Below are 16,618 nucleotides of genomic sequence, written 5' to 3' on the forward strand. Positions count from 1 at the left end.
CTAGCCTCCATCCTTAGCTAGGGAAAGGCTGCTGCTGCTATGAGAAAGGTTAGAGAGTGCAAAACACACACATCAATGTGTGAAAGCAAAGAAAAGGGAGAACACGAAATATGTCCAGATTTTGTGGCACTAAACCGGTTATCTTCAAGCCGGCGATTAGTGACTCAAACGAAGTTGGATTGACCCCAAACTTGGTGATCTCATTCCTTGCTTAGGACCCTTCAATGTCTTAAGTTGGTTTGAGTATTGGTTGAGTAAAACATCGGATTTAAGAGATATCTTGTCGGCTCGGTTTGCTGCCATTTTAGAACACAACAGTTTTGGTAGATGAATTGTTTGGATGGTCAAACGGTGTCCGGTTGAGTTGATTTTTGGTGAGTAGTTAAAAGACCCATGGATCTACCCGCCCACCAAATTTTGTGCATATTGGAGCAGTAGTTTGTGAGATATGAATAGAAAACAAAAGGGTATAGAATCTGCAATTTCGTGGTGACTGCGATCATCATTTGCATTAGACGGTTGTGTTTGTAATTCATGCCAAGGAATTACAACTTGTAGGTGTATCGCTGTTAGACAACCCTCCATGCCCTAGAGAAGACTCCTTGCACCCATGTTTGTGCCGTACCTTTGTCCTCTCGTATCGATAATAGTTGAGCAGTCAAGATGTTCTACAAGTCAACTTGTGCCGTTACAAGTCAAAAATTAGATTGGAAGGGTGTTAAACCATAGATTTTCGGATTATGGTTTTTGAGATATTGATTGGCCTTAGAATGGAAGCCTCGACGACAAATGTAGTAAGAAGGCTGGTTTTGCTACGATGCAAGTCAACCCAACTTGTTGTGCAACTGCACCACGAAGGCAAATTGTACTCAACCTGCTTGGTAGTGAACTAGTCCCTAGTTTTGTGATTACTTGCAACTTGTATTGCCCTCCAAGCCTCGCTAACATCCTTCTACGTCAATGGTTCTCCAATGCTGACATGCCTTTGGTACCTTATATGTGTTTTTACCCAAGAGGTTGCATCAGATTCAACCCAGATCACTGTTGCAACTTGGATACGAAGGCTCCCTAAGGAATGATCACCGAGAACGTTGAGCCGACAGAGTCAGCTGCTATGTTTACCACTCACTCAGCAGACTCAGACCATACAATATTGTTATCAGAGAAAGAGAACTGCACATATGGAACCATTGCAACGAGTATCCTTCAGAAGATTATCATCTAGTGCAAAGTCCATAAGGTCTGTGCTATATCCACTTGGGAAGTAGATGCTGCAAGTATTTAGTCTACGTTTGTATCGCTCTTCGTACATCAAGGACGAAGTACGTAGGACATTGCTATCTTGGATTCCTCCCAAAGTAACAATAATTCATGAAGGCCAAAGAAGGAAATTCTTCAGACAACAGCTTACGATGAAGAGCAAGTATCAGAAAGTGTCATGACCAAATTAGCCTCTCTGATGCTCCAAAGTTAAGTAGCCTAATGCTATCACTAATGTTGGAAACTGGATGACATGTTTCTCTTCCCTTAAAAGTCTTTCGCATCGAATCTCGGGACGCGATTCCTTTAAGGGGGGAGGGCTGTAACACCCCAGGTGTTTGCCACTAGTTAAGCAATGGGTTTAAGCTTAAACATGACAGATTAAGTGACGATGGAGGTGTCAAGGTCAAACCTATAGAAACGAGCCCCAACCTAAACTTGGATATTGCACCTTTGCTCGCCGATAGACCCCTTTTCAAGATATATGCTTAGGTGGTGTGATTGGGATATCTTCATGTGTCTCACATCAATACCCATCTATATTGGACACTCGAAAAGTTTCATGAAGTTTGGAATCAAAAAGTCAAATGAAATGATAAGTTATATCCTTGTTGGAATGATTTTACTAAGTGCTTGAATTGCGCTATTAAGTGAATGAGAACATGAGATGTCAACCAAAACTTGCAACCATGCCCAAATGACTCTAGATGAACTCTACAACAAAAGTCATGAAAGGTTCATGTTGGGAAAATGCCAAGAAAATGCCACAATGGGTCACAACGGATAATTTAAGCTTTATCGTGGTCCTTCTTTGATCAAAGTAGAACTATAGCTTCTGCACCTGTTATGAAGTTGGGCCTTTAATAAAAGTTGAAGTTTGAGTGGAGTAGAACAAACTTTGTTTTTGGACCCAGAGCCAGATCAACTTGGAACTAAGTCAAATCGAGGCTCGAACTTTGAATTGACAGCTATTTTCAGTACTTAGAAAATTTTCTAAGTCTGGAATCCATTGTCATCGCTGTTGGCATTCCGCGTTCTCCAAATTTTGCTAAGCAACTTGAGTTGATCCAAATGTAAAAGTTGGAGCTTACATGATGGGGAAGAACATACAAGAAGATGGCACCAGTTGCATTTCATTTCGACCATCAATTTTGGATGTTCGCTTGTCGCTGTCAAATCACCGACACTATCAAGTTTAGTACTAATTATATGCTAATCCAACAGCCTAATGGCCGAGCACCCTTAATCAAAGTCGAAGAGCATTCTGAGGATAGCAACTTTTCTATAGGCGCCAAGGTCCGAATCTGCACCGAATATGCCGAAAACGGACTCCAAGTCGGGCACAGCAATGCACGCCACGTACTCGATGAAATGACTTCATGGCGGCCATGCACCAGAGCGTGCCCCACCATGGCCGACGCACGTCCGACCTCCGTGCCACGCGCCACCTCATGCCCTGCTGCTTCAAACCGAGCGCCTTAGCTGCCCCAGTCCCCAATCTCCTCTCCACTCTCCCTCCCTGGCGTTTTTCCTTCGCGCTCACGCACGCCAGAGCGCGGCCGCCATGAATGCCGCCGCTGAGCTCGCTGCCGCTGCTACTGCCTCCACTCCATCCCTCCTCCGTCCGAACCAAGAATGGCATCATCTTCTCCTCATCGCGCCGCGCCTCTGGACCTCCTAGACCGGCGCCGTTGGCCTCTGTTGCTCCCCGCCGTCAGTGAAGCTGCCGTCACCGCCACGGCTGCTGTGGCCGTGCCACCACAGGCCGCGTCGGGCCATGCTGGGCAGCCTAGCGTGCGCGCGTAGGCCCAGGGTCCCTCCCCGCCACTTCACCGTCGCCGGCGACGACCATGGCCGGCCGGAGCCGCAAGCCGGCCACCTCTCCCTGCTGCCGTCCTGAGGAAGAAGAAGGTGGACCACGCGCGTGAATAGAGTGTCTTCCAGGGGGTTAAGTGATGAAGTTGTGACTCATATGAATAGTGCAGTAAAGGATCCGTTCGTTCGGGTTTTATTTGTGAAAACTTCAGGGTCCTCGATGCAAGATTTAGATTCCTTTTCTTTCTGATTTTTGCAGATTTGAATGCTCCACTTTGATAATTCATAGTAATTCGTACAAAAATCGTAAAATAGAAAATTAGGACTTTTTGGAATCCTTGTGAAATTCTCTATGCAGTAGATCTATAATATGGCAGTATTTAGTTTAAAGTTTGTGCTGTAAAAATCAATTGATGCAGTTAGGTTTGTACTACTAGTGGTGTCTTGTCTTTTTCATAACTGTAGTTTTTATGCTCAAATAAATGTGAAATTTTTGTGGAGTGCTACTGATGTGATTAGTGATGTCTGGTAAAAATTTCAGTATTTTAGGCTTGATAGTTTAAGATATATAAAAATAACAAATTGCCTGTATTGCCTTAACCCTATTCTGAATAGGCCTGCAATATTAAATTAATTGGCCTAGTTAGGTTATGAATCATGACTTGGTGAAAATACATGAGTTGTAGTACTTTTATTAAGCTTTCCAAAAAGTTAAATATCATGATTTTTGGTTAAGTAGATCTTGAGTTACACTTGCTTAAATCTCTGTGTCTGTTTCTGCCCAAACCCAGACAGGGTTTCATTGTTGGTATTGTGGGGCCTTCTTAATAGTATAATTAGCTTTAGGTGTTTACAACAAAGTTGTTTAGAATTTGACAAGCTTTCTAAAAAGTCTAGAACCATATTTATTGGACCTGTATAACTCCATTTATAGTTGTTTAAAGTGGCATGTCAGTTTCTGTCTATGTTTTGGATAGCGATGCAATTATTGGATTAATTGACCCTTCTAACTGTAGAATCATCTTAAGATGATAATAAGAAAGTTGTAGATAACTCACCTAACTAGCTTGTGTTAAATTTTCATGGCATGTGGCCAAGTAGTTTGTGAGTTATGACTGTTCTAAGTTGGTCTTCAGAAATTGTAGCTTTCTAGAATTGCTGGACCAGCTTTGATAAATGTGCCTGTTTAACCTGGTTAACTTTGTAATCATGCTGATAGGTTTAAATATGAATTGTAGACAATTTCATAAGATTTCCAGAATGTCTTCTTGCAAGTCATTTGGATTTGTGTAACTCCAGTTATAGCTAAATCTTGTAGCTGCTGTTTGCATGTCCAGAAATTGGTAGATTCCAATTATAGTGTTTGCTTGTATATTGTTAAGTGTGACTTATGCCTTGAGTGATGACTGAGTTAGAGCACCTGAGATCTTGGGAAACTTGTGTCATGCTTGATGTTGTCGTCTTCTTTGCCATCTTAGCATGATAGATTGTGTGATGTTTAAGTTAAGCATCGCAAAGTACTTAAGTGTGTTAGTGTAAACTATGCTTGTCTTGCTTGCTATTTTGTGATATGTCTCATGGTACTATTCTTCAAATTTATGCACTTGCATATTGCATCTCATCTAGGTGCGCTAGATGAACCACGTGAAGAATGTGATGTTGGAGCTAAACCCAAAGACGGTGTTTGATGGATCTGTCCCGAAGATGGAAGGACTAAGCGAGTGCTAGGATCTGAGATGTCACCAGGATGGTGCAAGTTAACTGAGCTGACTTGTGTTGGATCCCAGGCAAGCCCCGGAGCATTATAAGTCTCATACTTTATAAAAGCAATTCTTTCTATATATATGAGTTTATATATATTGTTGCATTAAGTTGTAGGAGTTGATTGAAACCGTTGATGCATTTATTACTATCCTTGCCTACCTTACTACCTTGTTACCCTGTTAGGTCAGGATCGAATAACTGCTTAGCCTTGCTTAGACCAGTAGCGATCGGTGATATCCGGTCACCTACATTATAGGTGGTTACTGAAAGAATTTAGCTATGGAAAGAATGATATCCTGGAATTAACCATATGTGATGGATAATTGGAGACCGGACGGAAAAAGTTGGAGGCAACCAGACAGGGTTCTGGGGTGCTGTTAGTTTCCGTCTGTGTCGATTAAGGACCGATCGTTGTTGGCCCTCGAGTCATGTTGAACGCATGCCTTCCATTTAGCTGGCCGGATAAAGTACCTTCCGACCGCGAAGCTGGGAGATTTTTCGGGCCGAGTAGATTGCCCGCAGCGCACTGTGCCGGAGCAGGTGTGGTAGGACAGGGGGGCGAGATGATAAGACCAAAGTGCAGTCGGTCGGCCCCCGGGTACATGTGGTTCCTGGCAAACTCGAGATTCCTAGAAAGTTGACTCGGTGATCAATATCTCACTTTAGCGGGTGAGTGAGGTTTGTGTAAGGAATAAATCACCAGCTGGTTAGGAATCGATTCGAATCGCCATCGCTCCTGGATAGTGAGCACTTGACTCGAGTTACTGCATCGTAGTAATTATTATGGAACAATGATGGTTATCTGGATGGTATGGGATATGCTAAATCTAAATTGGTAACTGGATGTTATTGGTTAATCAAGTGATTGCTATAGTACAGGTGCTTACCTAGATGGATAGGTCATAATAAAGATGATGCAGAGTACTTAAAATGGTTTCTTCATGATAGCTTATGCTTTTCACAAACAAGTCAGCTAGCCCACTAAAGAAAGCCATGCATAATCCTTGGTGTCATTTATTTTGGTTTCCGACGGGTAAGTCTGGCTGAGTACATTCGAGTACTCAGGGTTTATCCCACCTTGTTGCAGGTGATGTTCTCGACCTGTTGATGATGGTGGCTAACCACCGGTGGGCTCGGTGATTCTATACTTACTTCTCATATATATGCTTTTGTCGGATGATGTCACTAAGCTAGCAATATATTTGAAACTTATATTAATGTAATCATTTGAAAGCTATGTTGTTTTTACTAAGCGGTTTTGAAACCCAAACTTGTACTATTATTTGTTAACCCCTTTGTAATATTATTTCCGCTGCAACCCGATGTATGTGATGTGTATTTGCTTAATCACGCGATCTTGGTTGTGATGTTGATTTACCGAGGTCTTTCGGGACACTCGGCGGACTACCGGATTTATATGAGTGAAAGTATGGGTGTGTCAACGTGTTAGCGGGGACAACCGTACTCGATCTTGTATAAATTGGGCGGTTCTGTCACAAAATCTCAGCCCAATTCTCCTCATCATTGATTACCATGACTTCACTTTTATGAAAATTTATTTTAAGGCCAGCCATCAATTCATACATATATTAGTCAATGTATTATGGTGGTTGATTACGGTTAGTTAAAATGAGAAATTCCTATCTTATTCTTTTAATCTCCATCCGATAAAATATGATCACCTAAGCTTTTGCGCAAACACGGGGACGACGTCATGTTGACATATGGTTTCCGCTGCAATGCACAAACACTCGGCCTGCTGCAGATGTCATGAAACGCTGGGAAACGCTGGAAAGATTAACGCGTGTTTGTTAGTAGCTACTAGGACGGTCCAGAAAAGATTAAAAATCACCTTTCTCCAACCCAATGTTGTTTCGATCGTTCAATGGAACTCTTGTACCCACATCATCGGAGCCAATATGACAGTCATGTAATTGGATATGATGGTTTACGTGTCTGCCAAGGTAGTCATTAATCTACGTTCAGGTAAACGAGACTAGTAAACCAAATTGCAATAGTACCACTACAGAAATCGCTATATATGAAAATTGGAATTTCCCTCTAAGACAAAGATTTTTGTCTGGTTCTTAATGAAGGATGTTATTACAACAAAAGGCAATATCCTAAAACAAAATTAGACTGGTGAAAGTTGTTGTTTTCCAATAACAAAGAATGCGTGAGACACTTTTTGGAGTTTTGGTTACAAGTAGATCTAAAATTGCGATCTCAAATGTTAACGTGGGAACAAGTACTTCTCTTTTTTTTTTTGTTTACTAGCAAATATGCACGTGCATCGTAACGGGAGGAAAAAAAACTACTAAACATTCATGTAAAACGATAACGTGCATGGTACATATCTACTTACGTTTTTTTTTGCTTTTTTAATTTATTTCATGATGACAGTCACATCTATAATATAAGTTAATGCTGACAATAAATAACAATATCCTATTAAAATACACCTCAATATATTTTTCCTTTCGTTGCAAAGCGCATAATTATTTAGATATAAATATATAATAATTTTATAGCTTTTTCATACTACCCATGTGTTTCTATGACTCAATATCGACCTTTTTAGCTTTTTCACGCATCATATCAACCTTTGTAACTTTTTTGTCGATGTGTCAGGATTGGTCTGTCCGCCAATGATTATGACGAGAGATCTTTTGATTTTTCACATGGCAGCCCTTGCCATGAATTACATACATACATTTGTTTAGATTTTATTAGTCAATAATCTGCCTAAGATTTTGGTTCAAGAAATAATTAGTTGTACCATTGACTAATCCATATTTTAATAAAAATAAGTTTTGTTTCTTATCAAAACTACATCAGATGGTGTAAATCTTTATCCTCAAAACTTAATGCGCAAACAAACATAATAAGCGCTGAAAAGTAGGGGTTATGCACCGGGGCTTGCCTTAGGCATGAACCGAACAGCGGAAAGTTAGTGAAGGCTTTGGCAACACTGACAGCGAGGACATCCTCCTCATACTCCTCGGCCACCTCCGCATATTCCGGCTCTGCCTCTAGCATGTTCTCATTCATCGCCGAACCTATATGTGGATTTAATACACCTATAGACAAAGCACAATCTTACAAGATTCATCACATCTATAGATAGATCATATTTTTATGAAGCTAACAAAACTGGTTTGAAATTTTTTTGATTTTTCTATGATTTTTGGTGAATTTTGCAAGATCTCTGTTTTTTTATGTGAAAAGAGAAATATGAAAGAAAAGAAAAAAGGTTTGTATGAGCTTGGTCCAGCTCACAACGAAGTCGGCCCAAGTCGAAAAAAAGGCCACTCGAATTTAGATATTTTGTATCAGGAACCCCGATCTATTTCAAAAACTATTAAGATCCTCCTACATTTTCTTTCTCTCTGGTATCTTTACATCTGAAACCTATATTTCTTTCTATTCTCTTTCCTACTCCTAATCCCTCCTAATCTTTGTTTGCAGCTGACGGACCAACACAGAAACGGATACAGGCTGGACAGAAAAAATTTTGATGGCAGAAATTTTACATCTTAGATATGGCTGACTAGAAATGACGTAATCTTTTTTTTATATAAGACGACACGTTGACCAGTAATGGACTGTGTTTCTATTCAGAACTAGTACTAGAGTGACAGTACACATCATTAGCACACCAAGAGAAACTACTAATGCTGGCTCTGTTCGCTGGTTGGTTTTTTGGCTGGTTTGGACTGGCTGGTGCTAATTTGTTGTGAGAGGAAAATACTATTGACTGGCTGGTTTGGACTGGCTGAAACCAACAAGCGAACATGCTGGCTATCGGCAGACTGAGGCTGGCACGATCAAGGTACGGAGGAAACAAGACAACATGAGTATATGACTGTGAATGAGCAGGTAAGAGGGTGTTTAGTTCCATAACTAAAGTTTAGTCCTCGTCACATAGGATGTTCGGATACTAATTAGGAGTACTAAATATTAGTTAATTATAAAATTAATTATACAGATGAAGACTAATTTACGAGATGAATCTATTAAGCCCAATTAATCCATTATTAGCACATATTTACTGTAGCACCACATTGTCAAATTATGACCTAATTAGGTTTAATAAATTCGTCTCGTAAATTAGTCTCAATCTGTACAGTTAGTTTTGTAATTAGTCTATATTTAATACTCTAAATTAGTGTCGAACATTCGATGTGACAGAGACTAAGATTTAGTGGAATCAGACACCCTAAGTCGCAGTTGGTTTAGTGCCTGTTTAGTTTCCAAAATTTTGCAAAATTTTTCAAGGTTCCCCATCACATCGAATCTTTGGACACATGCATGAAACATTAAATATAAATAAAAAAATAAAACTAATTACACAGTTTAGACGAAATTCACAAGACGAATCTTTTAAGCCTAATTAGACTATGATTGAACACTAATTGCCAAATAACAACGAAAGTGCTACAGTACCATTTCCCAAAAAAAATTCGCCAACTAAACAAGGCCTTAGTAGCATCTCTAGGTTCTAAGTTGACTTCTCGTGAGAGTAAATTTAGGCATTTCAAAAATAAAAAAGTCCCTCGACGAGTGACGGCGAAAACAGAATTCAGTGATTTTCTCGGCTAATTAAGAAGGCAGCGAAACCAGAGTTTTCAGTGATCTTTTGGCTAGCAAGGTTGAGTTGGTTAAGTTCTCCTATCCCTTTATCTTTCTTTCCAATTTTATTGTGGGTTTGATAAGAACCTTTTTTGCTTTGTGGATAAAAAAAAAGAGTTTTTTTTTTTATAACCCGCTTGTTTTATTCTAATAAATTCTATATGGAACTGCCCGCTGAAGAGAAAATCGATCTGATTGTCTCTCAGCCTATATAGAATTTTGGAAAGAAAAAACCAGAATTTTCTTCTTTTTTTTATTAACATTAAGAAAAAATGCCCTGCAGAGTTTATCCCGGACCGGTTGAATTTCTTTTGTGAGTACTAGAAAATGCCCCGCATGTTGCTGAGAAGATTGCGAAGAATTTAGATTAAAATTGAATGAGGATGATGTACATGGATAGATTGCAATTAAGAGGTTACAATTTTGCAATCAAGAGGTTACAAGTTGCTGGGATGATATGAACATTAGTGGAAGATGGTGTACGGATAACTTGCACGTTGACTTGTTCAAACTGTTTTTTTACCTGACGTTGTTTTGAAGCTAGTTTTTGCTGAGACGGCGATGGTTTTTAACCTAGTCTAGTTGCGAAACCATCATCCTATATTGTATTAAGACCTATGTTGACGTGGTGAACCGGTTTGAAAATAGAAATATCCAGTTCAAATATAGTTGAAGGTCCAAAGTCAGTGTTTTAAGTTCAGAGGCCAAAATCGGGCACCTGTGAATTGTGATGCGACAGTTCAAGGGCTAAAAGTAGGTTTTCCCTTCAATAAAAAGGAGCAATTAAAACATGCAAGGCTAAAAAAAACACTGAGACTTTTTCTATAAAAAGATGAGCGCGCTAATATATAGCAGGACCCTCCAAGTACCACTCACTTTCGTTAATGAAGTGCTCAGGGAGTCGGGGTGTGACGGCAAGTCGGTAGAACATCAGCATGAAAAGAGCACCATCACTACTTTCAGCACACAAATTTACAAGCAAACGGCTGCTGAATAGTCCATGTCCATCCGTGTGTCCTGACAAAAGTAGAACGAATTGCATTCCAAAGACTTGCTGGGACTGGAACATCTCCTGGTGCGCATCCTTCTCGGAGTCAGTACAGCTACGAACGACACATCCTTCTCCGGATCAATACAGCTACTTGCTGTGCTTTGCACGAAGTTCAGCAACATTGGCTTTGATAGTGGACGTGGCCAGCGTCGTGGGTTTCAGGACGCTCTTGGGGTTCAAGGCCTGCCGGATCTTGAACACGGCCCACGCCGTCCCGATGGCGTGGCCGGCCGCGTCCAACCCTTCGTTTGTTGCAGCGGCAGCTTTGTCTCCATACCTGCCAAGACACAGATTCAGTGTAAGAGATGCAAGGGATGTTAGTCTACTCGCGTTCGTCAAGACGAACTAACACTCGGTGAGAAGTGTGATGCAGGATATGGGGTCTTTTTCTGTGGAATCGAAAACATACTTGTGAGATACTAGCCCAGTCGTCACAGTTGATGATGTGGACAAAACATTCTTTCCAGCCACCTCCACGGCGTCGCAAATCTTTCCTGTTTGACGACAACAGAAGAGATGTCAACAGAAGTTGAAAAGCTTGGCCCACGCAGTTTAGTCGGTAAATGGATAACAACAATGCCAACAACTTAGCATAAATAAAACAGTGAATATGTAACAATGAAAATTCCTAATAACACCAAATAAGGGCTACATATCTAGCAGACACTTTCCTACTGCAAGCTTACAGCCTAACTAATTTGTTCATCCATGGGACACAAGGATCAGGTGGAACCAACAATCTTCCTGAATTTAGATTTATCGACCACCCTATCAGAAACCATGGTGGTATTCAGGGTGAAAAGTAGCCAATTAGTTCATCTATCGCCCTGACTGATTTGTTTGGAGAGGAAAATACTGTTCGTTCGCTGAAAAATTACGGATTATAAGCAAGCGAACAGGGCGACTACAGAGCATGAGGTGAAAGTTACTAATGTTCAGAAATCTTTAAGGACTTGACTATAGATCATCAACACTGTGTGGCTGTACTGAAACCAACACCAACTCTTCATTACCCAACAATATGATAGAGGCTAATCAGTATCACCAAAATGAATCAGCACCCCAGCAGCAATGGTTCACCATTACTTCGCAGCACTAAAGAATATGGCTACTCTATGTCATGTGGGAAAGAAATGGTGAAAAAACAACGAAAACAAGAACTACCACCTGCACCTGAGTACTGAAATTAAGTTTCCTCAGAAGTCAAACTACAAAAGTTATCTTCACTAAAAAAGATTCAGACCTATTGAGGACACTATAAAGGGCACCCAAGGCATCTCTATTTACACAGAAACTAATAGAACATACCCAGACATCAACAGAGATCAGGGGAAAACAGGGATCTCGGTCTACATATGAGACAAATGCGACTAGGCATAGTAGGCAATGTATAAACATTCAGACCTATTGAGGACACTATTAAAGGGCACCCAGGGCATCTCTATTTACACAGAAACCAGTAGAGCATACACAGACATCAACAGAGACCAGTGGAAAACAAGGATCTCGGTCCACATATGAGACAAATGCGATCTAGGCATAGTAGGCGATGCATAGACCCAAACAACAAATATTTGTTCACTTATGCAAGGTGGAGGACACATTTGAGTTAATATATAACATGCCACTAGATAAAATCAATAATGACTCGCAAGCACATGATCTTATACCATAAAGATGTTAATAACAACACGTACCAAATCCATCAAGTGAAGCAAGGACAATCTCTCCAGGCAACAGGTTGAAGAACTTCTTGCCAGCTTTTGAGTTCGCCAGCGAGCTTGTGAAATAACCAGTAACCTTCACAACTCCCGACAAAATTCCAGTTGCCACTTTCTCAGATATTTGGCTCACCCTCTTAGCCCTGCCAGCAATTGTAAGCATGAATGTTCTTAAGCAACTCAAATATTCGTCTGAAATCATATATCTCAGAAAGGTAATTAACACAGAATATGCCAACATTATCTATGTCCAAAATGGTTTAAATAATAATAAAAAACTTGTATATTCATTAAACAAATCGTAAAGACAATATATCCAGAAATGAGATAATACAGTCAGCCAAACCATACGTAAATTCAACATCCAGAGGCAGAAACAATGCGATGGTATTGACAACAGAAATGTTCATGAAAAAAGTTTATACCATCAGAAATGTTCATAAAAACAGTTTAAAGTTCAAACGACTGTATCATGCTAGCATAGACATCTGAACAATGTCTTAACACCAACATATACTACTCAGGCAAGCAATCACAAGTTCAGAAAACAACGCTTCAATGAACAGTCTCATTATGAGTTATAACATCAGCATATATTTATGGGCATCACTACAAAAATGTTTTAGGAATCGGGAGCTTCTTCTAGATGACAAAAATAAGGAATCAAGGCGCCACACAACTAGAAAGAACACACCATACCCAAATGATGTACAAAGCAAACAATGCTAGATTGAATCCTTAACAATATTTATTTTATAACTAAGGACAAAGGACATTTTATTATATATTGTAAAAGAAAATCAGAGACGGCCAATACCTTTTGATCCTCCTGAGCATCTCAGGGCTGACCTCGGCGTTGGCGTCGCCGGGCTGCATCCTCTTCTTGAGGACCTCATTCCCCCAACGTAGCCTCTCCACCGTGACCTCCCCGCACCACAGTATCCCCTTGGCCAGGTGCTCGGCGCCCGTGGCGATGCTCCTCGCCACCGCGCCGCCGTACGCCTCCACATTGGGCGCGACGGCCGTCCAGTACGCGGCGGCCTCGACCTCGTCGCGCACCCTGCCCTCCAGCTCCTTGGTGCCGACCACGGAGTGGACGGAGAAGCTGGTGTATGCGGCGAGGACGCCGTCGAGGCGCGCGTCGGGGCAGGCGAGCGTGAGCCCGTAGTGGAGCGGGTCGGGGCTGGGGTCGTCGGCGGAGGCCGGCACGGTGAGGGAGAAGGCGTAGTGGCAGGGGTCGAGCTTGACGGCGGCCACGTCGCGCGCGAGCGGCCACTGGACCGGGTCGAGCAGCGCGATGGCGGCGAGGGAGGTGTCGCCGGAGCGGATGCGGAGGAGGGAGAGGTCGCCGGCGGCCAGCGGGTGGCTGCGGCTGCGGTCGATGAGGTGGAGCTGCGCGCCGGGGACACGGAGGAGGACGTCCTCCGACGGCGGCGGCGCGTTGTCGTGCTGCGAGGGCGAGCCCGGCGCCGTCGGCGACGAGGCGGCGGGCCCTATCTCGACGGGCGCGAGGTCGGCCATGGAGAGCGTCGGGTACAGCGGCGGGGCGGAGGGGGCGGGCCAAGGGTTAGCCTTCGACGACGGGGAGGAGGAGGAGGAAGGGGAGCCGCGGGAGCGGGATTCCATGGGGACGGCGTCGGCGGGAGGGATTTATAGCTCGCCGGAGGAGGAAGGAAGGAAGAGCCGTGGGGCACGCGGCGACGGCGTGCCGGCGAGCGACGTGGCGCTTGTATAGGGCGCTCCGGCCGCGTACGTGGCGACGGGGAGGTGGGTGGGGTCCACGCGCTTGACGACGGTGGGGCCCGGTTTTGCGGTTGGGGTGGTTAGCTGGTTTTATTGGGTGGAGGCCGGCGGGCGCTCCGCTGTCCATGACCTGTGGAACCCCCTGTGCTGTACTTGGGTACCGGCCTGGCCGGAGTCCCACCTGTCGGTGAGTGGTGGCGGGTAACATTGGTGAGAGTTTAGAAGCGTGTGCGCATGCACACGGGCACGGCACGACCGCCCCACGTGGAGATCTCGTCGTCCAATCCAACCGCAGTCGACTGTTTCTCTCTGGCTGACGGGTGGGCCGTAGATTGCAGTCGGCAGGTGAGTGGCTCTGGTCGGCGCCGGTCACGACGGTCCGTTTATACTCCCTGCATCCCACAAATCAGTTCGTTCTGGGCTGTAGATCAGTTTTCACATATCTGTTCGTTTTGAGTGAACCACGGCTAAAGTAGACGAGTTTGCCCTGGCCTCTTCGGTTACCGCACGGGTCATTAATGCAGAGCGGCGCTAGCGCATGACTGCATGCAAGACGAGGACGGGCATTGAACACATGCAGCTCGCGCCTCGATCGCGTCGGCGCCGGAGTCCATCGCGCTGGAAAAGATGACGGCGGAGGTCGCGTCAAAGGCGAAAAACGCGGCCGAGTGCACAATTGCCATGCAAAATTCGTGACCTTTGCAAAAATGCCGAGCGTGGTAGGGATCGAACTGAGGCCTCCTAGATCAGGAGGCAGCGTGCATACCACCCCAGCTACGCACGGTTAGTGTATAAATGATACCCACAGCCCTATTTAATAAGGGCATACAGGGAAAAATACACTCTACTTAATTGCTCCTTGGTATCCTAAATCATGTCCAAAACGAACTGATTTGTGGGATGGAGGGAGTATCCTTTTCTTTGATGGTTTTTTTCCCTGTGAGCATCTTCAAGAGTATCTAAAACACTCTCCTAATCCACGATTTTTAGCAGGATAGAAAAAAATCATCTCTAATATCTCCTAATTCATCTCCTAATCTTTTAGCACTTGAGAAAAAAAAAACCTTCGTTGCGTGTAAAGATGCGCGGACTGGAAATCGCGCGTATCGGCGTGAAGGACGGGGAAAGAATAAAAAGTAATAAATGGTTCCTGATGTAAATATACAAGAGAAACAATTTAAAAAAGTGATTAGAATAATTTAGAAATAGTATAGAATTCCTGATATAAAATTGTATTATTATTTTAGGAGTGGATTATTAGAAACTGTTGGAGATGATCATATTTATTCCTCCCAATATCTTTTTAGGAGTCGGAAAACAACATATTTTTGGAAAGAGAAAATAGGGTATTCTTGGAGATAGCTCTAAAGAACACAATTCCCTCCTTGATGATTAAGGAAGCAACTTGGAGGCCAAGGGCAAGGGCAATGTTCCTTGCTCCATGGATTGGACTAGGGCAACTGGGCAAAGCGTAAGTGTCCTGGCGTGTGGGGAGGAGTCCTAACGTGTCACTCCCAATACGCAATTATACATGAATATCTTTGCCATAATTTTTGTTACCTGATGATATCAGTGATCAAACAGACAGCATGTTTAAGCAAAAAAATTAGTAAATTCTACGCGGAAAAAAAATCACAATACGATTACTTTGCACAGTCATTTATGCATCACACCATGGCATATTAGCAGAAAGAGAAAACAAATCATAGTACGAACACCAAAAATCTTATGTGCACGCACACTCACCCCATACACAGAGCCAATAGATCTTCTGGTTTCAAATACATATTGTTTCTAACATAAATCTAAACAACATGGTCACGGGCATCCATCTAGCAAATGATTGTTGTTAATTTTTTTACGGCCTACTACACAGAGAAGACACTTAAAATCATATTTGTTGTCATTTGTTAGGTCTGGAGTCCTATGCATGACTTAACCTAACGAGCGACACTGAGATTGTTCTTAGGAGAACTAATTTCTTCTTCAACACCTTCTAGTTTTTTTAGGATGCTCATGTGTAGTAGGGCCCCAAAACCCCAATGTCTCTTGACTCCGTCCAATGTAGTTCAAATCTCAGTATGTGCATCTAATGTTGTATGCATCGTGCTGGCTGCAAAACTCTAGGTATTGATGTGCATGGATATCTACCGCATCGCATCCCCAGCGTGAGCATCGCCGCGTAGGGATACTCAGCCCTACACGCAGTAACGAGGCGAGAGTGCTCTGGGCGCATAGCTCTGAAGACGGCATTGTGTCTGTGCTTCCAGAGTTCCCAGCATACTAGCAGGAGCAGAGATGAGAACACTGCCCTTGGCATCTCAATTGTTGGGTTATTATTATAAATCAATCCATAATTTGAGACGTTTGGATGACCTTTAGATTATTTTAGCTGGTTACTATAATCTAGTCGGGATCAAACACATTTTTATAGCCTATAAAAGGACTTGTAGTGTCCTATTCATTCTAGGTTTTTATCTATCGAAACTCTTCTTACCGTATTTATTTTACTTACTTTTTTTTGAGTGGACCGTATTTATTTTACTATACCATTGGGGTTTGTTGATGCTGGCTGATGGACTAGGCTCAGAGAAATGTCGACGACAGCCATGCCGAGCAAATGGCCCGATAT

The 16,618-nt window shown here is 42.7% G+C and overlaps 1 protein-coding gene across 1 annotated transcript; it reads right to left on the reverse strand.

Annotated features, from left to right (window-relative positions):
- Positions 1–10,396: 10,396 nt before the first annotated feature.
- Positions 10,397–14,026, reverse strand: LOC136522063 (protein EARLY-RESPONSIVE TO DEHYDRATION 7, chloroplastic-like). Its single transcript, XM_066515853.1, has 4 exons — positions 13,061–14,026; positions 12,220–12,386; positions 10,932–11,016; positions 10,397–10,799 (listed from the first exon to the last, which is right to left on the reverse strand). The coding sequence occupies exons 1-4, from the start codon at positions 13,867–13,869 to the stop codon at positions 10,610–10,612; spliced, it is 1,251 nt and encodes a 416-aa protein (XP_066371950.1). The 5' UTR covers positions 13,870–14,026; the 3' UTR covers positions 10,397–10,609.
- Positions 14,027–16,618: the final 2,592 nt, after the last annotated feature.

The sequence above is a fragment of the Miscanthus floridulus genome, chromosome 18 (assembly GCF_019320115.1).
Source record: "Miscanthus floridulus cultivar M001 chromosome 18, ASM1932011v1, whole genome shotgun sequence".
In the NCBI taxonomy this organism is placed as follows: domain Eukaryota; kingdom Viridiplantae; phylum Streptophyta; class Magnoliopsida; order Poales; family Poaceae; genus Miscanthus; species Miscanthus floridulus.